The sequence below is a fragment of the Microcaecilia unicolor genome, chromosome 1 (assembly GCF_901765095.1).
Source record: "Microcaecilia unicolor chromosome 1, aMicUni1.1, whole genome shotgun sequence".
Classification (NCBI taxonomy): Eukaryota; Metazoa; Chordata; class Amphibia; order Gymnophiona; family Siphonopidae; genus Microcaecilia; species Microcaecilia unicolor.
The window spans coordinates 197,306,178-197,329,721 of record NC_044031.1 but is presented as its reverse complement, the minus strand read 5'-3'; the positions used below and the strand labels follow the sequence as shown (position 1 = coordinate 197,329,721).

The following is a 23,544-nucleotide window of genomic DNA, read 5'->3' as shown; positions in this document are numbered from 1 at the left end:
AAATTGTCAAACTTTGTACGTCTACGGCTCTGTCATCCTAGGTAGGTGATACATACAAGATTCAGCCCTCATCCATATTTTCCAGCCCTGCAACAATCCAAGCAGCTGCCAACATGAGGGCATCTGTTGCCCAAACCTCTGGCCTCTTAGGATCCTGTGTCCTTGCTGTAGATCCTCTTTTTAATGTAACTTAAAAAGTCAAGAAAGTAAAATAACAATTTGAAGTATTTAGGGGTAAAAAGCCTGGATATGTCTTGCTCAGATTTCTTCAAAATCAAGTCTGTAGCACAGATGTAAAAGTTGCAAATGAAAATGTACTTAAATAGCAGGGTACCAAGGACACTGTGAGAAAAATGATCTCATTAAAAAAGGAACATGAACTGCAAATGTTTGCAAGCATTATATAATATTGATTTATATTTTACATACATATATTTGGTGCAATAAAGTTACTACAATCAACCCTTGGCTGACGAGACTTCTTGATCCACCGCTACTTCTTGACTTTGACTGTTGTTGTATGAATGGGGGTTCTCGTACCCTGACCTGCGGGTTTCTGCTTTGGAACATACATGTATCGCCGTTTGTAGCTACAAGGTTTACCTACAAACAGGGTAGATGCTAAGTTTTCAAGGTGTAAAAAAATAGAGCTCTAATACATGCCTTAGAGACAGGGGTTATGCAGTGTCTATGGATCTGAATTTAGGACATAGGCCATCATAATCCAGCATCTATCTTAACCACATTAATCCATCACAGTAGGCCACAACCATTTCAATGCAACACAGTTACAATGATTGTTTTTTTGACATTTTATATACATTTGTCTAATATTCCTGAAGCTAGATCTGGCCTGCTGTAGCAGCAGACATGCACGTTGATGGCTACACTATTACAAACTGACAGATGAAAGGCAATTCGTTTCTGCACTTCTTGTCAAACCACTTGCCATTGGCTACTCCTGACAAGGCCGCACAGTTCTCCTGCTTCCCTCCATCGGGCTGGGTGGTGATTTCTGTCTCCCAGTTTTTGAAGCTGATGCTGCTGCCAGACATGTCCACCCAGGTGCCTTCGTTTGCCATGTCGTTGATGCCAATCCAGACCTCCTTCTCTGAGCCTAGGATCTTTCTCATGTACTCGTATAATGAGTCATTCTCATCACCATTTTCGGGGGTGCTGAGAATGCCTCCCTGAGCCATGCAGTCATTGTTAGCTTCGTGGTAAGTCTTTGCCTGGGAGAAGGGCAGGAAGCACTTGTTCTGGACCTTGAAACCTTTGAAACAAACTAATAAAAGAGAAAGACAAGAGAGTCCCCTGATGAACTTGAATCTTGCCATATGCCCATCAAAACACGGTATCTTTTTTTCTCTTGCCTCTTCCCTTTCCCTCTAGCCCTGCAATGTTGTAATTGGCTGATTTATCAAAGCAGTGCTCCATTGGAAAAACTGTTTCTGTTGCCCACTGAAGATGCTGGGGATTTGGACAGATAAATTCTGGAAAAAGATTTGTTTCCACAAAAGCAAACTATGTAATCACCCCCTCATACTGTATACTCACTCAGCTAGAGTATGAGCTTCCTGTAAGGAAACCAGCATCATTTACATTGGGCAAGTCGCTTAACCTTCCATTGCCCCAAGTAAAATTAACTTAGCGGCCATTTTACTAAACTGTGGTAAAAAGTGGCCTGTGGTAGATTTGGCACGTGAAATTGGTACGTGCTAGGCCACATTCTATCATGGCAGGAAAAAAGTGCTTTTTTAAAATGGAGCCTTAAATGGCCATGCGCTTAAAATAAAATTAGTGTGCAGCCATTTACGGTCTTAGCCCTTACCACCTCCTATTTTATTTGATTATTTTATTTTGCTGCATTTATATCCCACATTTTCCCACCTATTTGCAGGCTCAATGTGGCTTACAATATAATACAACTACAATCACATTGATGGAATAGAGAATCAGAGTATATATAACAGATAAGGTGCATAGGAATATTATGGCAATCATATTAATGGAGAAGAATTTCAGAATTATTGCTATTAAGGTTCATACGAAAATTATGATGATTAAGAAGTGGGTAAGTGGATAACAACATAATATAATGATATCAGGACAAGGTATAATTGTCAGTAATTATAAATGGATAACAACATAACATAATTTTCTAGGCAGTAAGGGCAAATGCGCTAACCATGTGGTAATCGGGCAGTGTGTGGCAATGTGGGTCACTGCCAGTTACTGCTGGGGATGCCTCCCATGGTAGAAAATAGAAAATAATTTTCTACCACGGGAAGCTGCGCACGCCAAACTTGGAACTGCTGCCAGGCCGGCAGTAAGGCCGATTTGGCACACACAGTGCTGGCATTCCTTTCTAAAAGGGCCTCTCAGATTCTGAGTCCATTAGGGCTAGAGAAGGTACCTGTATATAATATATAAACCATTTTAGTTGTAACACAGAAAGGTGGTATATCAAAAGCATTGCCCATACATTTTGGGTGATTAAAATCTCACCTTTTGTAATTAAAATGCTCCAGTAGTCCACACTGTGGGATCTGGCTGGTGCATGTGACCTGAACCATTACTGGTTATGGTTACATGATTGCTTGAGAGGTAAAAGAAGCATTGAGAGGCTGATGTAATAAGCTGAGTTGTCCTTTTGTGTGGCGGTTTACTTTCAATTCTCACATGTTATATTTACTCTCAAGGCAATAAGAGCAAAATTATATAACTTGGTGCCAAGATGTAGGTGCTACAATGGGGTGCACTTAGCACCAGTTCTATGATGGCAGTTAGATGTGCCTATGCCAGGGGCATAGCCATGGGTGGGGCCAGGTGGGCCTGGGCCCACTCAGTTTGGACTCAGGTCCACCCAGCAGCAGGTGCATCTTAAAAACACCAGCATTTGCTGTCCTGGCGCTTTTTTCCAATGGGGCCCACGCCAATCTCTTCTTTATTCCTTCCCTTACTTCACCATGACTCTCCTTGCTTCAGCGGGTCCCCAGCAGCAGCGGCACAGCAGAAATTCCTATATGCTGCTACCTGCCTCTAACCCTGAAGCCTCTCCTCTGCCGCAGCTTCCTGTTTCTCTGCCTGGGCGGGAATTGGTACGCGACAGAGGGGAGGCTTCAGGGTTAGCGGCAGGCAGCAGCATATAGGAATCACTGCTGCTGAAGGAGACCCACTGGAGCAAGAAGTGTCATGGGATGGGTGAGGTGAGGGAAAGAATGAATAAGAGAAGCTGCATGGGGGGGAGGTGAGAGAGGGAAGGAGAGTTGCTGTATGGGGGGGGGGGGGCAAAAGGGTGAAGCAGATTTGCTGCACGGGAGGGGGGACGAGAGGGGGAAGGAGAGTTGCTAAATGGGGGGATATGCAAGATAAGGAAGGCAAGTTGCTGCACAGGGAGGCAAGAGGGAAAGAGAGTTGTTGGGGGGGCAAGAGAGGGAAGGATAGTTGCTGTACGTGTGGGCTAGAAAGGGAAGGAGATGATGTACAGAGGGCGAGAGGAGGAAGGAAAGTTGCTGCACAGGGGGGCAAGAGAAGGAAGAAGAGTTGCTGCATTGGGGGGCAAGAGAGGGAAGGAGAGATGCTGCATGGGGGGGCAATAGAAGGAAGGAGAGATGCTGCATGGGGGCAAGAGAGGGAAGGTGAGTTGCTTAATGGGAGGGGGCAAGAGAGGGAAGGAGAGTTGCTGCATGGGGGGCAAGATAGAGAAGGAGAGATGCTGCATGGAGGGGAGAGGGAGGGATGATGCTGTATGGGGGAGAGATACTGCACAGACAGGGAGTGCAAGAGAGGGAGAAATATTAGGCATGATGGTGAAGGGGAGGAAGGGAGAGATGTTGGGCACAAGGGAGGGAGGGAGAGAGAGAGATGGTGGACAATGGTGGGGAGGAGAGAGGTGAGAGAGAGGGAGAATTGTTGGATATGGGATGGATGGAGGGGAGGAAGGGAGAGATGTAGCAAAGGAGTGGAGAGGGGCGAGAAAGGGAAGGAGAGATACTGCATGGAGAGGGGTGAGAGAGGGAGAAATATTAGGCATGATGGTGGAGGGGAGAAAGGGAGAGATGTTGGACCCAGGGCACAAGTGAGAGAGAGACAGAGATATTGGACAATGGGAGGGATGCTGGTCAAGGGGGTTGAGAAGGAGGGAAAGATATACAGGAGGTGGAGAGGGGAGAAAAAAAAGGAAAAATTGGATCCAGGAGCAGAGGGGAGTGATGGAGAGATGCCAGACAATGGGAGTGAAGGAAGAGAGGGGAGAGATGCTGGACTATGGGGGAGAGGGCAGAAATGCTGGACTATGGGTGAAGGGAGGAAAACGCTGGGAATGGTGGAACCATGTGGGAGAAGCCAGAAAGAGGAGGAAGGGGGTGGCAAGGAAATGAATGGGAGGATAGTGTTACTGAGGGTAGAAATATGGTAATGGGAATGGAGGGCTGAGGAAGAAGTGAGATGGGGAATGGGACAGCTAGAAGATGAGAGAAGATGAAGATTTGATAGGTAGCTGAAAAGTAAAAAGGAAAAGAGTGAGAAAGAGGGTGAAATTTGAGTTGACAGGCAGAAAATAAAATAAAAGATAGGAAAGACATAAAAAAAGAACAAACAATGTGTCAGAGGCAGGTGTAGTGAAGGAATAGATAGGAGAGAGGGGAAAAGAAATAGACAGCAGCCACTTGAAAGAGAATTAGCAGATGACAGACTGGAAAGCATAAAAGAAACAGTGCAACCAGCATGATGGAAAAATAAAATGTCCAGGCAACAAAGGTAGAAAAAGGCATTTTATTTTGAATGGAATATGTTAGCTGTGGGAAATGTGCATAACAAATGTCTTTGTATTGTGATCTATGAAATGCATTTCTGTTTTTTGTCTAAATATTTTTATTTCTAGTTTATGATCCCTTGTTCTATATTTGGTGAGGGTAATGGCAGGTGGGGAAATTGGAGGGGTTGCAGGGAGGAGAAGGGATCGGGAATGGGGGCTCTCCTTTATTTTCTGACCTGGGCTCTAGCATGTCTACTACTGGTCCTGACCCTTGCTGTATAGCTTGTGCAGATCTTCAGCTGAGGACCTCCTCCAAAGACAGCCAGAACTCTCTTCTACCAAGCTCTGCAGTCCGTGAAAGCATCCTTGAGCCCCTGACAACTAAGCATGCATATAGTGCAGGCATTAGTGGCTAAGGGCAGCTGCTCCCTGCACCCCTCCTGCAGCGTGCACCCAGGGCGGACCAACCCCACCACCCCGCCCTTGGTATGCCACTGGTGTTTAGCACATGCTTATTTTTAGCGAGCACCAAAAATGCTACCATAGCTTAGTAAAAGTCCCTATTAATGTCCTCCTGTCAATGATTATATGCCAAATTTCATTGAATTTTTATGGCTCCTTGCACCAGGTCCTGCACGCTGGTGAGGGCTAAATATAATATAGTTCCCCCCCCCCCCCCTCTAACATTGATTCCAGGATCTGCTGCTTCATGAACCTGTCATTTATAGTATCTAAAAACCTTTACCTGCCTAGTATATCCTGATGAAACATTTACCCAATCAATACAAAGGTAATTGAAATCTCCCATTGTTATTGAGTTGACAATTTTGTTAGCATTTCTCATTTGTATTACTGTTTCATTGTCTGTTTCTACATCCTGACTACCTCTCTTATTTCTAAAGAAATACTAGGTGTATGCTGCATAGTACAGACACATATAAGAAACTGTAAGCTCTGGGCAACAGTTGACATTCTCCTCACGCAGCTTCATGTGAAACAGGGCCGCTGTTGAGAGAACTATAAAGACCCCATGGATTGCGCTGTTATGGATGTGCTGTGGAATTGAACTATAAGAATTTTGTGGAGCTTGCATGATTTTGTTGTTTGGAGACTGTTAAAGGTTCTCAAAGTCTTAAATGTTCCTCCTTGGGAGTATCCTGTTTTCCAGTCTGTCCAACAACGTATAAGATAATGCTTGAAAATTTTGTGAAAGAAGATAATTTGGCACATTTATGTAGCAGACTTTTTTATGACAAGTGACTGGGACAGCTCTTTTTCACAACACTTTCTGTAAGTGGAATGAAAAGGGGTGCTTTATCTCTAAGGTCTTTTTCTCTCCACCTTAATTATATTGTTTTTCATTTTTTTAAAAGTTTTTGGCAGGACTAGTACACTACACCAATTTAGAGCTGTGTTATATTTCATGTTTTTTTCTGACTGAAACTGTTTCTCCATTGTGAGATTGGTGTACTCCCATTGTCATCCTCATTCTTGTCACACATGAAGTTTCTACAATGCATTCTTTCCTGCCAGGCTTTGATGCTTTGTCTGTATGCTATCCTTGTCACATAGAAGGGCATAATCGATTGGGGTGCTCAAGTTTTCCTGGGGCCGTCCTCGCAGGATGGCTCCATAAGGGGCAGGGAAACCCGTATTATCAAAACAAGATGGGCGTCCATCTTTCGTTTTGATAATATGGTCGGGGATGCTCAAATCTCAACATTTAGGTCAACCTTAGAGATGGTTGTCCCCGGTTTTTGGCAATAATGGAAACCGAGGACACCCATCTCAGAAACGACCAAATCCAAGTTATTTGGTCGTGGGAGGAGCCAGCATTTGTAGTGCACTGGTCCTCCTGACATGCCAGGACACCAACCGGGCACCCTAGAGGGCACTGCAGTGGACTTCACAAATTGCTTCTAGGTGCATAGCTCCCTTACCTTGTGTGCTAAGCCCCACAACCCCCCCCCCAAAAAAAAAACCCACTCCCCACAACTGTACACCACTACCATAGCCCTAAGGGGTGAAGGGGGGCACCTATATGTGGGTACAGTGGGTTTCTGGTGGGTTTTGAAGGGCTCACATTTACCACCACAAGTGTAACAGGTAGGGGGGGGGATGGGCCTGGGTCCGCCTGCCTGAAGTGCACTGCACCCACTAAAACTGCTCCAGGGACCTGCATACTGCTGTCATGGAGCTGGGTATGACATTTGAGGCTGGCATAGAGGTGGGAGGGGGTTAGTGACCACTGAGGGAGTAAGGGGAGGTCATCTCCAATTCCCTCCAGTGGTCATCTGGTCAGTTCGGGCACCTTTTTGAGGCTTGGTCACAAGAAAAAATGGATCAAGTAAAGTCGGCCAAGTTTTCATCAGGGATGCCCTTCTTTTTTCCATTATTGGCCGAGGACGCCCATCTCAAGCACGCCCCAGTCCCGCCTTCACTACGCTGCCGACACGGCCCCGTAAACTTTGGTCATCCCTGCAACGGGAAGCAGTTGAGGGCGCCCAAAATCGGCTTTCGATTATGCCGATTTGGGTGACCCTGAGAGAAGGACGCCCATCTCCTGATTTGTGTCGGAAGATGGGCGCCCTTCTCATTCGAAAATAAGCCTGATAGTGTCATCCCTCCACCCAGTTTTTTTTTTTTTTGTTACATTTGTACCCCGCGCTTTCCCACTCATGGCAGGCTCAATGCGGCAGGCAATGGAGGGTTAAGTGACTTGTCCAGAGTCACAAGGAGCTGCCTGTGCCGGGAATCAAACTCAGTTCCTCAGTTCCCCAGGACCAAAGTCCACCACCCTAACCACTAGGAGTTGATCTGTCCTCTCATTTTAACATACAGAACAGCAACCAGAGCAGATCTGGAAATCTTTATTGAAATAGACCCAACATGGCCATGTTTTGCCAATTAGGCTACATCAGGGGTTTTACAAAACACCGACAAGGAGTTGATGCAAGGTGTCCCCTAGCTAGTAATTGCACATCCAAGACTGCAATTGCAACTTCTGAATTTCACAAATGAAAGCAGAGCAACAGCTTCTCAAATCCATGTTTTATCCCCTGTGAAAATGTTTTGTAGGTGTGTATTTTTTACAATGTACAGTATATGTGCTTCAGGAATTCACTCAAACATCTCCCCTAAACATGACTAGATCCAACCCCATGCAAGTGCACACTTTTGTCATAGTGGCACTGGTATGTATGGGTCAATTCTATAAGAGGCTTTATATGCATGAAACAGTGTTAGTAAGTTATTAAGGGCAATATAGAAATGAAATGAAAATGATCCCCTAACAACTATCTCTGTACATGAAGATATCAAGGTGCAGTTAAAATCACCTTAATTTACTGAGGGAGGTCACCAACTGGCAGTAGTTCAGTAGCACAGGTTTCCAACTCCCACAGAACAAAATCAAAACTTCAAAAGCAGCGTTATTGTTCTGTCCTGGAAGCATTTGGCCACTTCTCAAAGGCACTGGTGCTAGCAGTAACGAACTGCCCCTCTCCCTTCCCTTTGAATGACATCACCCACTGCAAAGACCCCTCCAAGTTCTTCCTCCTATTCCAAACTGACTCCCAAGTAGTTAAGTACTTCCCCCCTCTCCACTGCAAAGGTCACCCAATTACATCCCCTTAAGTACAGCCAAAGCAGCCCCCCACCCCAGACCAGTATTGTCTAGTGCTCTTTTCAAATTCTCTTTTAGCCGTGGGTGGAGCATGTGCATCTTATAGAATACCATCCATTACACACATTGCCTTATACCTGCTACTGACCTGTCGTGAGTGGGTATGCTTAAATTTGCCTGTACACTAATGATTATAATGGCATAGGCCAGTGGCATAGCCAGACCTCTGCCCCACCCTACCCCACCTCAAAATATAAATACTTTAGCTAATGAGAATCCCCACATACTGTCAGAAGGTGGCCAGCAGATCTCCCTTTTACCAAGCTTGACAGGCAGCAGCAAGGTCCCTTAGCCACTAATGCCTGCACTATATGCATGCTTAGTTGTCAGGGGCTCAAGGATGCTTTCACGGACTGCAGAGCTTGGTAGAAGAGAGTTCTGGCTGTCTTTGGAGGAGGTCCTCAGCTGAAGATCTGCACAAGCTATACAGCAAGGGTCAGGACCAGTAGTAGACATGCTAGAGCCCAGGTCAGAAAATAAAGGAGAGCCCCCATTCCCGATCCCTTCTCCTCCCTGCAACCCCTCCAATTTCCCCACCTGCCATTACCCTCACCAAATATAGAACAAGGGATCATAAACTAGAAATAAAAATATTTAGACAAAAAACAGAAATGCATTTCACAGATCACAATACAAAGACATTTGTTATGCACATTTCCCACAGCTAACATATTCCATTCAAAATATTCAAAATAAAATGCCTTTTTCTACCTTTGTTGCCTGGACATTTTATTGCTTTCAAAAAGGTAAACATAGGAAGTCAAATATGTTAGGGTCAGCTTTAAAAAAGGAAGCTATGATAAAATGAGAACGGTAAAAAGAAACTTAGAGGAGCGACTGAGAGGGTAAGAAACCTACAACAGGCGTGGATGCTGTTCAAAAACACCGTCCTGGAGGCCCAGGCCAAACATATTCCACGTATCAGAAAAGGAGGATGGAAAACTAAATGACAACCGGCATGGTTAAAAAATGAGGTAAAGGAGGCTATTGGAGCTAAAAGGAATCCTTCAGAAAATGGAAGCAGGAACCGAATAAAGAAAATAAGAAGCGGCATAAGGAATGTCAAATCAGATGCAAAGCGCTGATAAGAAAGGTAAAGAGGGATTTTGAAAGAAAGATAGCGCTAGAGGCGAAAACTGATAGTAAACATTTTTTAGATACATTAAAAGCAGGAAGCCAGCAAAAGAATCAGTTGGCCCGCTGGATGACCGGGGTGTAAAAGAGGCAATCAAGGAAGACAAAGAAATAGCAGAAAAACTAAATGAGTTCTTTGCCTCGGTCTTCACCGAGGAAGATTTGGGAGGGATACTGATGCCGGACAGGGTATTCGAGGCTGACGAGTCGGAAAAACGTAATGAAATATCTGTAAAACTGGAAGACGTAATGGGAGCAGTTCTGCAGACTGAAGAGTAGCAAATCTCCTGGACCGGATGGTATTCATCCCAGGGTACTGATAGAACTAAAAATGAGCTGGCAGAGCTACTGTTGGTGATTTGTAATTTATCCTTAAGATCGAGCGTGGTACCAGAAGATTGGAGGGTGGCCAATGTAGTGTCGATATTTTAAAAAGGTTCCAGAGGAGATCCGGGAAATTATAGACCGGTGAGTCTGACGTCGGTGCTGGGCAAAATGGTAGAGACTATTATCAAGAACAAAATTACAGAGCACAAAATTTTAGGATATTAGTACAGGCAATCCTTCTCCCTCAGTTGGATTACTGTAATTCATTCCATTATAATATTTCGATCAAACTCCAGAAAACGCTGCAGCTATTGCAAAATACTATTGCTAGATTAACTTTTGGTAAAGGTAAGTTTCATAGTTCTGTTCCACTTTTGTCTAATCTTCACTGACTATCTGTCAATAAGCATATTAATACAAGATAGCTTGTATAATTTTTAAATCAATTCATGGTCAGAACTCAGAGGGAGTTATAGAACTACTTGTTATTCCTTCCTATAAACAAAATTCTTGTTTTCTTCAAACTCTGCAAATAGGCTATCCATCGCTTAAAAATGGACAGTTAAAATCCATTCACGAACATTCGTTTCCATTATTAGGTGCAAGAATTTGGAATGTTTTGCCTTGCGAGTTAAGACAATTACCATCTTCTATATGTTTCACAAAGGCTTTAAAAATGTATGTGTTTGAAAATTAATGTATTTATCCATATTTGATGATGATTATAATTCCCTCGGTTGTTGAGACCTTTTGATTGTTAACCACTATGAATCCAAATTTTGGAATGTGGGCGGGTATATATAGAACAGAATAGAACATCAAAGTGTTTCACAAAAGCCAGCAGTACCTCAAAGTAACATGCAGATAACCGCAACCACTTGATAGCAATAATGTGATTGAAGGATTTTCTGTGAATGCTCCTGAGGCAGCGCTTTTGCTTGGGTGTGAAACAGGGTCCACGTCGGGCATTTTTATTGCATAAACATCTTACTATGACTTGACGTGTGATCTGCTCTTTTGTGCTCCCTGATCACTGTCTGCAGACCACCTCTTCTTTGCTGTGTTCTACCTCAAGTGTGCGTTCTGCTTAACGTTCATAGAGGGTATTTGTAAGGGGGGGGGGCAAACACAGGGGCAAAGCATTGGGGGGACATAGGCCAGGATCCCACTCACGTGACTGTAAGTTATGGGAATTTCTGTGACACTTAGACACTCAACTCACACCAGCTATATGGCTGGGATGTGTGATCACACCTAAACGTTAGGGGCATTAGTACCTGGTTACACTAGTATTCTATAAACAAATGAAGGTGTCTACGTTCCTTTGTTAAAAAAAAAAGGCTCCTACTGCACACCCTGTGGACACGAAATTCAAGGCGTCGTGTTATAGAGTTACCCTCTTAGGAAGCTCTGGAACAAGAGGACATAGGATGAAGGTGAAAGGGGATAGACTTAAAAGTAACTTGAGGAAGTGGTGGAAACAAAAACAGTATCTGAATTCAAGAGAGCTTGGGACAAGTAAACAGGATCTCTAAGGGACTGATAAGGAGAGTGGATGGCATGGATGGGCAGACTGCGTAGGCCATATGGTCTTTATCTGCCTAAATTTTTCTGTGTATAACTGACTCCCTCACAGACTTCTTGCTTCAAATGTACAGGGTGAGGCAAAACAAGTAGAGTTTTTCTGTCATTTTCTCAGCAACTGTTTTGAATTTTAATGAGAAATTTTACGTACTTATTTAGTCATCATACTTACATATTACTATTAAACAAGTTAATTATCTTAAGTTATGTTGATGTTACTGACATTTTAGCGTACCTACCTAGCAATTTTTGCGCATTAAAATGTTCGAGCTAAAGCACAATAAAATAACATCACTCAAATGATATAACTAACAATGTGTCAGAAATTTGCAGTCACTGTGAATGCTCAAAGTGTTCATCCCCAGCTTTAACACCGGCCTTCAGTCGCTTTGGGAAGTTCTTAATAGTGATATTAGACCTGGTTTTACATAAATTAGATTTTATTTGCGTAATGTCCAAATTAACGGCACAAAAAATGGCAAGCTAATAGATTTTCATAAAATTGGAGACATTTATACAACGTGGTGAAACATTCAATAATTTACTAAGTTGATTTGCTGATATCTGCTTCCTGATGCATGGTTATTAATCTTAGGACCTACTGGAGGAGGTGTCGGGAAAAGCTTAGACAGGGCCGTAGCAAGCTATGCGTGGGCGGTGTGGCCGCACAGGGCGCAAAGGAAGTTGGGATGCCAAAATCATGCTCCTTCCATTGAGTTCCCTTGCAAAGTGGGCAGAGCAGGGGCACGTCAGCAGCATTTGGGATCGTGTTACAAAGGGCACGCACCAGACTTGCTATACTTCTGAGCACAGAGATAGGAGAGAGACATGGTTTACTCATTCCATTCTTCCTGAATAGAGGCATTAACTTCCTGTGGAGAGTTGTGTTTACAAAGAAATGACAACCTTAGAATCTGATGAACTAAAGTGCATTACTGTACAATAAGGAATATTTTTAAAGCACTTTGGGAAAATAGGTCCTATTTGCTGTTAAGTAAGCTGCACTAAGTGGTCACTGTGCTTTATAGTGGCTTTTTTTTTAGCATGATTTAGTGAATCAGTTTTGTAATGATGGTCTATCTAATCATGAGCTCAGGAGCAAGATGAGAGGGTTGTACAGAGAGATCCATTTCTATAGCAATCAAGTAGTGTTAAAATGGATTAACACTGCCCTCTTCTGCCTAGCTAAGTATTTGCAGACTTCTGCAAAATGGACACTATTAGGTAGATAGTGTGGATGTTTTCCCCAAAGTCTGTTTAGGTCAGGAGAGGAAAAACAGTACTTCCTTTCCTGCCCCAAAGCTACAAAGATTATGCAATAATCACCTGGACTTTGGTTCAATAATCAAATGTGACTGAATTCCATCTATAGGACAATGGGAATTTAGAAGTTGAAAGCGAATAAATCAGCAGAAAGTACCATTCAGACTCAACAGAGGAGATTCTCCAGGTTTGAAGCGACCTTTAGATCTCAGGCTGGCAGGGCTTAGGGCAGGGGAGATGGTCTTGGGACAAAGACAGGGAAGTGTGTTATTTTCACAGATCTTGTGACTAATCCTGAAGCAAGTGCATGTTCTGGAGTGGAGGGAACTTACTTGTTTGTAATGCCTGCTGTTCCTTCAATAGGTTCACACACATATCTGAGGCTGTGCATTATCTCCATTGGATAAAAGGCAAAGCCTATCAGGATGTTTTTCTGAAGAATTTATGTGGATCTGTGATGCTTTCCAAGGCACATTATAGAATGATTTTGTGTCAGGAAGGTGGTATATAAATCTTTATTATGCAATCTTCATCCATTCCGACCCTCCAGTTATACCTCATAAGATCACTATACAACTTTGTATTTGTTATTCACCGACTGAGCAAACCCATTTGACGGTACTATGCAAGCCACATTGAGCCTGCAAATAGGTGGGGAAATGTGGGGTACAAATGCAATAAATAAATAAATAAAAATAAATAAATAGATAAATGAAAAAAGACAGAGGAAGGAAATAAATAAGGCTGTGCGATAGGAATGTACACAGGCAAAAGTTTCTGGTTTGCTTCTGGAAAATGTGACTTTTTTCCATTGACTTTCATACTTTTTTCAGTTTCATATATTCATGCTAACAACAAATTTTCAACCCACTTTGGAACATTATAATGCATGGTATTTGATTGTATATTGTATGCACATTATATTGTTTTTGTGTGAACTGAGATTTTTAAGGCACTTAAACAGACTGAATGTTTGCTAAAAAAAAAAAAAACCCATAACCCTCCTATATGAGGCCTAGCTCACTGCTAAAATGAAGGATACAAGTAATATACTACCAGTATAAATGGAGTACATTTGTTTGCAGTAATGGTAGTGATGAATGGTCAATTCTGTGAAATGGTGATGTTGAAGGTTTGCAACAATAACTTACTTGTTTGTAATGCCTGCTGTTCCTTCAATAGGTTCACATCATGTGCGATGTCATTGATTTGCTTCTTTATCTCATCAATGATTTGCATGGTTACCACATCTGTTCAAGAAACCAAGTTATAAAATTGCAAATAAGAGTACATTTGCAAGATCACATCAATACAGGGTTACTAAAAACACATAGGGGAGTGGAGACACCTAAATATATAAAGAGGCTCATTTTCAAAACATATAGACTTATAAAGTTACATAGGCTATGTAAGTTATGTGCTTTGGAAATGGGCACCTTTAAAGCCTCACAGAGCCCTTCGTTTTTTGAATTTCCTGCCATAATATATTCTGCACGCTACTGCACATAAAAATCAAGGTGTTCTAAGAAATAATTTGAAACGATATTGAACTAGCAAAGTACTTTTACATTTCTAATGCTAGAAAGTCTGCTTCTCTCTCCTACCATATCTTACCTATTTGCCAGTGTCTAACTCCCCTATTTACTAAGCCACGCTAGCGGCTACCATGTGCTATTGCCAACACAGTCTATTCACTTTGAAAGGAGGTAAATGATTAGATTTACAGATAGAAATTGGTTTAAAAATAGAAAATCAATTCATAAAATATGGTTTGGAGCGGATTATAACTAGATTAACCAGAAACAACTAACTGGAAATTACAAAATAATAATATCAAAGTTAGTAAAGCTAAAACAGGATTATCTTACAAGAGCACGTTTCTTAAATTAAACAGCCTTATTCAATCTGTGAAAAGAATAATAAGCTAAACTTGTTGGCAAAGTATTTGGCTGCTTGATAAGAAAACAAGCATGTGTTTCAACCATAACTCTTAAAAGTTGGAAAAGATAACCTAAAAGTGTTACGAGTAGTAATTCCCGAACTCAACATTTTAATTAGAGGACACATATAGGGCTTCTTTTACAAAGCCCTGCTAGCGATTCCCATGTGGCAAATGAGAGGAAGCCCATAGAAATTGAATGAGCTTCCTCTCATTTGCTGTGCAGGAATCACTAGCGTGGCTTTGTAAAAGAAACCCATAGGCTGAAGCAGTGGTTCCCAAACCTGGTCCTGGAGGCAATCAGGTTTTCAGGTTATCCACAATGAATATTCATGAGTGAGATTTGCATGCACTCTCATGAATATTCATTGTGGATATCCTGAAAACCTGACTGGTTGGGGTGTCTCCTGCACCAGGTTTGGGAACCACTGGGTTGGAGCATATCCATGGACTATTTTATAAACAAACAACATAGCTTAAAAATGATTCTGCCCTGTATTGGTAACCAATGAAGTTGGATACAATAGAGAGAAACACTGTCAAATTTCTTTAGCAAACAAATTAACTGAATTGCAGTGTTTTGTATGGTTTGCAACTTTCTTAATATATTCTTAGAACAACATATAAAAATAACCTTGGCTGAAAAGTAAACCAAATATCAGAAATTATTTATTAAGCCAACTAATTTCATAAAATCATTGTGGCAAACCTATCTAGGACATCAGTAAATGTTCCCACCGACAGATAAATAAACACTGCCAGGCCCCATGAATATACAGAGCCAGCTATGTTAAAGAAAAATAACACCCACTTATCTGAAGAAAAACATTGCTGATTCAAACTCAAGCGGTAAACCACAGTCAAACTGCAGATGAAAGCATCGTAACAGGCTCTGTCCCAAGTATTTCTTAAAGATATCACCCAGAGTCAATCCAGCAAATTTAGGAACGTTCAGAAAACGCGCATTCAAGCTATGATTGTAGTTTTCAAAAGTTTCTATTTTTCTATGAATTAAAGTGTTATCCTTTACCAATGAAGCTGTTAAATCTTGCACGGATTTCACACATCTCTGTTGAATTTGCGTTGAAAAATCTGACTTGACTGCCTCAACATTTTTAGATAAAATATTGATTTTACCCAGGAGTGTAGACAAGTCAGTTGAAATCTTGGTTAAAGAGGCTTCCAAACTTTATAGCATTTGCCACACACCATCCAGAGTCACTCCACCGGAAGCAAAAGATGAAAAATCCACCACAACCAGAGGAAATCCCAGCAGAATTAGAACCCAAAGGGCAGATCACCTCTAGCGACTTCCCAGCAGCGCCTTCTGCATTCAGGTCAGGGGCTGTCAAACCTTTTGATTCTGCCAGGCAGGAAGACAGATTGCAGATTGGTAGAGACAACGATGTTTCTAAGCTCAAGTTCTTGGGCTCTCCCACACCAATGGGAACAGCGAGCTCTACTACTCCATCCTTCACAGGGGTACCAGTGGCATACCAGACAATAGACTGCTTTACTGGGGTAGATGTACAGGTCACAAAGGCAGCAGTCTTAACCTCCCCTTTCTGGTTAGCATGAGGCATTTAGGTATGTGGAAAAAGAAGAACTAAAGTTGTGGTAAGCTTCAGCCTTCTCAAGAGACGCCACCAGCAGTCATGCTGCTATCTTGGTTCTGCCCCTTGTTGACCCTCTAACTAATATGCATTATAATATAATACACATGATTTGTCATTCAATGAATGTTAAGGGGCAAATAGTTTGAGTGGAGGAACGGTCTAGTGGTTAGGGAACGAAGGTGACAACTAGGGAAGCCCAGTTCAAATCCCACTACTACTCCTTTTGATCTTGAACAAGTCACTTAACCCTCCTGGGACAAGGAAATACTGGGGGCATGGCAAGATGGCGACCTGAAACTCGCACGCTAAGCAGCTCTGTGGTTTCCTGGAGTTTTCCGCTTACATGTTCTGTTTGTCGATGCCGCACACGAAGAGAAAGGGAATGGCAAAAAGCCAACCGTCGATGGCCAGAACTTCGTCCCCCCATCCAGCAAACTTTAGACTGCTATGTGATGAGTGCCCACAGACAACCGGCTTGACGAGTCCCGGGCAGAGTGCTGGCAGAGGAGCGCCGGCACTCCAGGGCCTAGAAACAACTTTATCCTTGCCGGAACTAAATCCACCTCCATGTCCTGCGAGGTCCAGAGGCAACATGGAGACCCTAGCTGAGATGGAGCGCGTTTACAGCGGTGCCCAGACCGGCGGTGCAGTCTCTAAACCCACAGAACTCACTAACTTGGAGCATGAATCTCCCGTGGAGGCTACATTTGGAGCCATATGGAAAGCAATCCAGGAATTAACAGTAGCAGTTACTAAGTCGACCCAGGAAACAACACTAATTGTGAGTAAAATGGATACTCTTACTGAATCTCTGGAGAAGCTAAAAACTGAAACAACAAATCAGGTTGACAGGCACAAACAGAAGTTAATAAGATAAAGCTTACGATGGACGCTTTGGTAAAAGATAAGCTAGTAACATACCGAAAAATAGAACAAATGGAGAATCACAATAGGCGACTAACATTGAGAATATTGAATTTTCCTAGCTCGGCAGGTATAACACCTCATGATTTCTTTAAAAAGTATTTACTTGAAATTTTGAAGATTTCTTCGTCAGCTGTTCCCCAGTGTAATTAAATTTATTATTGTATTGTAACATTTATACCCCGCGCTCTCCCACTTATTAGCAGGTTCAATGCAGCTTACAAATATAACAGGTTTACAAAATAACACAAAATGGATAAAACAGCTGAATATGTGGACAATAAAAAGTGGGTAAGTAAGATGGGTAAGGGAGGAAGGTGGTAGAGGTAGGGAGTGGGAAGAGGGTGTAACTTGGGATAGTGTGTTGTAATTAAGGAAGAATGTATAATGATGGTTAGAAGAGGGATGAAATCAAAAAGGGTAAATGAGGAAGCATATTTCAGGTTCTGTCATAAAGTCAGATCCGGGAAGTGCAGAAGGATCTTAAATTAAGTTAAGTCCTTTGTGTAGGCTTGCTTGAAGAGGTAAGGTTTTAGCAGCTTCTGGAAGGGTATATGGTTATTGACTGTTCGAATCAATCTTGGTAAGGCGTTCCAGAGCTTGCTACCTAAAATGGAGAAATTGGATGCATAATATGTTTTGTACTTGATTCCTTTACAGTTGGGAAGATGTAAGTTTAGATACGTTCGAGAAGATCTAGAGCAATTCCTGGTAGGAAGGTCAATCAGATTGTGCATGTAGGCTGGTGATTCTTCATAGATAATCTTATGAATCATCACGTGGACTTTGAAATTTATTCGTTCCATAACAGGGAGCCAATGAAGTTTTAATGGAGAGGTGTTGCGCTCTCAAACCGCGAATTACCAAAAATAAGTCTGGCTGCTGTGTTTTGGGTAGTTTGGAGTTTTTTCAGAATTTGGGCCTTGCATCCAATAAAAACACTATTGCAGTAGTCAACGTGGGTGAGTACAGTGGATTGGTCCAAATTGCGGAAGGTTTTTAGGGGAAGATAGGGTTTCACATGCTTCAACATCCACATCATGTTGAACATTTTCTTTGTTGTAGCTTTTGCGTGATTTTCCATAGTTAGGTGTTTGTCTAATAATACTCCTAATATTTTTAGGTTGTCTGATATGGGGATGGTGACGTCATAGAGAGTGTAGAGTACTTGGATGTAAGGATTTAGCATTGTGTTTTCCCCTTATTCAATTTCATCTTGAAAGCATTGGCCCAAGAGGCTAAGGTGTTCATCCCATTGATTATTTTATCGGAAATTTCTGCAATGTTGGATTTGAAGGGGATAAAAATAGTAACATCATCTGCATAAATGAAGGGATTCTTTTTGAACAGAAGATGGATTTACCATCTTCTGTTCAAAAAGGAGGGGAACCTGTAAATCTTGGAAATTTACCTCAAATACAAAGAGATGAACAAGGTGTTCATGATTTATCAGCTTTTCTAGAAGATTCATTGACTGAAGTATTTACTCTTGGGACATTAATTGTTTCACTTGTATTTGAACAAGATCCATACTCAGTGATGAGATTATACTTTAAAAATTCTTCTATACCATTCTGTGGATAAAAAGTATGGATTTATCCAGATGTGGCAAAAGTGACACAAGAGAGAAGGAAGCAGTTTCTGACTCTTGGAGAGGAAACAAGAGCTTTAGGAGCAACTTTTCAGTTAGCATATCCATGTAAATGCTTGATACGTTTCCTGGGAAATAAGTATGTTTTCTTTGAACCAAATCAACTACGAACTTTTTTGGACATGAGAAAGCTATCCAGTGGACCGACAGAACAACTGATACAGGTTAAGAATTAGAATTTGTAGGAACACGCGGGCCAGGCCATTTTCCTCTTGATATTTCAAGTAATGTAATCTTAATTTTACTTAAACCCCCTTATCTGACTTTCAAATAGTGGTCTAAGGAAGAGTATAGTATATAATTTACTTTGACATTGTATTTTGTTTCTTCATTATTATTTCTCTGGATTTCATTGCAAGTTTTCTCTACTTGTAAAAATTAAATTGCAAAAAAAAAGGGGACAAGGAAATACCTAGTATACCTGACACTTTGAGCTACTACTAAAAAGGTGTGAGCTAAATCCAAAATAAATAGTCATGTATCATTCCCTATGCACATATTAGTAACTCTCCCCCTTATATGGCTAACTTGTTTCTTGTCTCTTTTTCTGCACTTCATTTTCAGTAGCTTCCATCTGTTTCCCTTTCAGATTAGTTCATCCCATCCTCTATATATGTTTGAATAAATATTTCCTGCAGGCTGCCATACTACCTTTTAGGCTGACATCAGAATTAGCTATCATAGTGTTCAAAGGAAGCAGTTTTCTAGTTTCTACCGGTAGTACTCTACACTGATTCATATCTAAGCTGTGTATCAAATTCATTTGAAGGAAAGATAAAGGCTGTGTTTACCATATCAATCAATGTACCTGAGATATCTGAAGCAATAAATCTTGAGTGCAGCATCCCATTTATTGCAAAATTCAGCTTTCTTGTATTTACTCATTAACCTATTTACAGGATCTATCTATATTAATATTGGCTATATGCATTTAGAGATGCATTCTTCTCTAAAATAGAAAACAATCTTTTTTTTTTTTTTTTTAACAAGTAATGGCATTAAGAGAGGGTTTTTTTTTTAAGTTATATGGGACAACATTTCAACCAGGGCACAAAACATGGCCATTAAGTACCTCTAATTTTTCTTTATTGGAAACTTCAACAAATTTATATCAGGTAAGTCTTCAGACTCTAAAAGAATTTACAGCATCAATACAGAACCTCATGTAGGGAAAAACAAATCCAGGTAGTCAATCACCATAACACACATTAAGAGGATAATGAGAAAAACTCTGCTACCACAATGAAAGAAAACAAAAATATATCACCAGGAGCAAGATTTGAGAACACTATGATGCTCCCTAAACTCTTGAACATAGGGTTTGTACTGTCAGTCTTATCATCCTTCTCAAATTTCAAGCTGAGTTGGTTAAACCTGCATTTTGTAAAGAAAATACTTATTTAAAGTGTTGCCCACAATTCCAGACGTGTCCTACCTTTCTTGGAATTGGTCGGTTTCTGTCTGGGTTTGCTGTTGCTTTGCTGGATGGTGATTTGTGCAAGGTTGAGGAGACACAGGATTAGGCATGCACTTCTGAACGCCATTCTGCTTTTTGCACAGAGAGGGTGGCTGGGGCTGTGCTTCTTTAGTTAGGCTGTGCTGTAATCAGGAACGTCTGCTGAAGGAATACTTCCAGATTCTCATCTTTTTTTTGTTTTGTTATCTTTATTTTAGATCAATAGCATTCCAACAACACAAAAGAGAGAAATTTTGGAATGCAGGGTTAGGGATCACGAGAAATCGAAGTGAACTCATTTTGTGACTTGGCAATTTCTGTGTTAGTAGTAGATTATGGTCAAAAGGGTTATAATAAATTTTTTAAACAAGGACATTAATAATTGTTTTAGAAGTGTAACCTGTACAATTTTTGCAGTCCTGTCGGGGCTTCTACCTTGAAGAGAGACCGGGACATACTGGGTCAGACCAATGGTCCATCTAGCCCAATATCCTGCTTCTAACAGTGGCCAATCCAGGACAAGTCACAAGCACCTGGCAGAAACCCAATTAGTAGCAACATTCCATGCTACCAATTCCGGGCAAGCACAAGATTTTTTTTTACTGCACTCCAGATCCTGACAAGACTTCAAGACAGTTTATATAACTTTTGTCACACCTCGGAGGGGAAAGGAGAGGCCGGATGGCTTATCAAGTTTCCTCTATTCATTTAGGGTCTTTTTTACTAAATCGTGCTAGTGGCTCCCGCGCAGCGAATGAGCTGCGGTGCATTTACCGCACTGGGAATTGCTAGCACGGTTTAGCAAAAAAAGGCCCTTAACTTTTTGAGTCATAATATCAGAAAGCTTTGACCTCAGCTAGGCAGTATAAGCAGTTTTAAACATTAAAGTACAAATGCTTATTGTAATTTTTTAATGCTAGGGCTAACCATCTTATATTGTTTCCAACTTCCTCAAAATAGAACAAGGGACCCTACTTTTACCACAAAACAGCACACAAATGAAGGGGTGTTCAGAGGTGAGAAGAATGGGCAGAATACTGTAAGTTATGAGCTAAAAGCACCAAAAGTAATAAGGTTCACCTTATTGTCATTGCTCTTCCCTAAGCTCCACCTCCTTTTGATGATGACATTGGATGTGATACCATAACTCTGCCCTACACATGCTGTTTTTTTCCAAGATGGCAATCTCCATGTGATGAGAATGACATCACAAATCCCAAGATGTTAACAACCAATCTCATATGATACCAGTGCTATCATGACTCCTTCCTAAACCTCTCCCCTTTTTATGTCATCACTGGAAGTGATGTAATAACTCATCACTGGAAGTGATGTAATAACTCTACCCAAGCCACAGCACATGCATTTTTCCAAGATGACGGCACCCATACTACTCCACATGCGCACTGCATCTAGGTGCTTAATGTGTTGTTCCCAATTGTAGAATTGCCCCCTATAAGTGCAGGAAACATTCTGTTTGATGGTATTTACGTGCTGTAGGCCTAAAGGAAGCTTCAACAGTAGCTAGTTATAAATATGAAACCAGTTTAGTGCTTCCAATTTCTAAACTGAGTGAATTTCAAGAATATATTTTAGTAGGTTTATTTACAGTTCGTTGTCTCTGGTTTCTGCTTTCCTCATCTTTTCACTGTCTTCCTTCTATCCAGCATCTGTCTTCGCTCTCTCTCTGCCATCCAGTGTCTGCCCTCTCTCTCTGCCCCTTCTATCCACTGTCTGCCCTCTCTCCCTTCCATCCACTTCTGCCCCTTTCATGCACCATCTGCCCCAGTCTGCCATCTCTCTCTCCCCTTCCATCAACATCTGCCCTCTATCTCTGCCCCTTCCATCCACCATTTGCCCCAGTCTGCCCTCTTTCTCTCTCCCCTTCCACCCACCATCTGCCCTTTCTCTCTACCCCTTCAATCCATCTGCCCTCCCTCTACCATTCATCCAGGGTCTGCCCTCCCTCACGCTCCCCCTTCTATCCCCTCTCTCTCTCTCTGCCCCCTCTTTTCAGCTCCCAGTTCCAGCCCCCTTATTCCACCTGCCCCTAGTTCCAGCCCCAGCCCACATCTCCCACCTGCCCCCCTTTTCAGCCCCACTATCCCACCAGTTCCCAGCCCTTTTCTCCCATCAGTCCCGAGCTTCAGCCCCCAGCCACTTCTCCCTGTCCTCTTTTCAGCCTCTAGTTTCAACCCCAGCCCTTTTCTCTCACCAGTCCCGAGCTTCAGCCCCAGCCAGTTCTCCCTGTCCCCTTTAAAGCCCCTAGTCCCCACAGTTTCAGCCCCCTTCATCCACCACATGCCTTACATCCCCCCCTTTTCAGCCCCAGACCCACTCTCCCACCTGCCCCAGGCATGGACCCATTTTCCCTCCTGCCCCCTTGTCAGACCCCAGTTCCAGCTTCAGACCCCTTCTCCCATCTGAGCACTCCCCTCCCCCTCTGAGCACCCCCACCCTCTCCAATCCCCTTCTCCCCTCTCTGAGCACCCATCTGAGCTCCCCCACCCCTCCCCAATCCCCTTCTCTCCTCCTTGATGCTCTCCCACCCACCCTAATCCCCTTTAAGCACCCCTCTGAGTTCTCCCACCCCTCCCCAATCCCCTTCTCCCCTCTCTGAGCTCCCCACCCTCCCTAATCCCCTTTAAGCACCCCTCTGAGCTCCCCCACCCCTCCCCAATCCCTTCTCCCCTCCTTGATGCTCTCCCACCCTCCCTAATCCCCTTTAAGCACCCCTCTGAGCTCTCCTACCCCTTCCCAATCCCCTTCTCCCCTCTCTGAGCTCCCCCACCCTCCCTAATCCCTTTTAATCACCCCTCTGAGTCCCCCCCCCGACCCGACAGCTGAGATCTGTTCTCCTGCTGCTCCTACCCTGTCCTGCCTTAAAAAAATTTTTTTCGAAGCGCCGGAGAGTGGCAGGCAGCGTGCCTCGCGTCTGCCCTGCTAGTAAAGAAGATCTCGTCGATGTCATCATCCTTCCCACACTGAGTCCCGCTCGCCCTCGCGGGTAATAGGAAGTTGCCTCAGAGGTGGGCGGGACTCAATGTGAGAAGGGCGATGACGTCAGCGAGATCTTCTTTACTAGCAGGGCAGACGCGAGGCGCGCTCCCTGACACTCTCCGGCGCTTCGGAAAAAAATTTTTTTAAGGCGGAGCAGCGGGAGCGGAGCACCCCCCACCCGATAACACCCGGGGAGGACCGCCCCC

At 42.6% G+C, this 23,544-nt stretch overlaps 1 protein-coding gene across 1 annotated transcript; it reads right to left on the bottom strand.

Annotated features, from left to right (window-relative positions):
* Positions 1–439: 439 nt before the first annotated feature.
* LOC115460158 (tetranectin-like) lies at positions 440–20,451 on the bottom strand. The gene is made up of 3 exons (XM_030189996.1): positions 20,318–20,451; positions 13,904–14,002; positions 440–1,285 (listed from the first exon to the last, which is right to left on the bottom strand). Exons 1-3 carry the CDS (start codon positions 20,424–20,426, stop codon positions 885–887), a joined length of 609 nt encoding a protein of 202 aa, XP_030045856.1. The 5' UTR covers positions 20,427–20,451; the 3' UTR covers positions 440–884.
* Between the last annotated feature and the right edge of the window lie 3,093 nt (positions 20,452–23,544).

Excerpts from the sequence above, each read along its gene's own strand:
- LOC115460158 (XM_030189996.1), bottom strand. The coding sequence starts at position 20,426 with ATGGCGTTCAGAAGTGCATGCCTAATCCTGTGTCTCCTCAACCTTGCA. Across the intron at positions 14,003-20,317 it reads ACCGACCAATTCCAAGAAAG|ATGTGGTAACCATGCAAATC; the intron begins GTAGGACACGTC and ends TTTCTTGAACAG. Across the intron at positions 1,286-13,903 it reads ACAGCAGGCATTACAAACAA|TTTGTTTCAAAGGTTTCAAG; the intron begins GTAAGTTATTGT and ends CTCTTTTATTAG.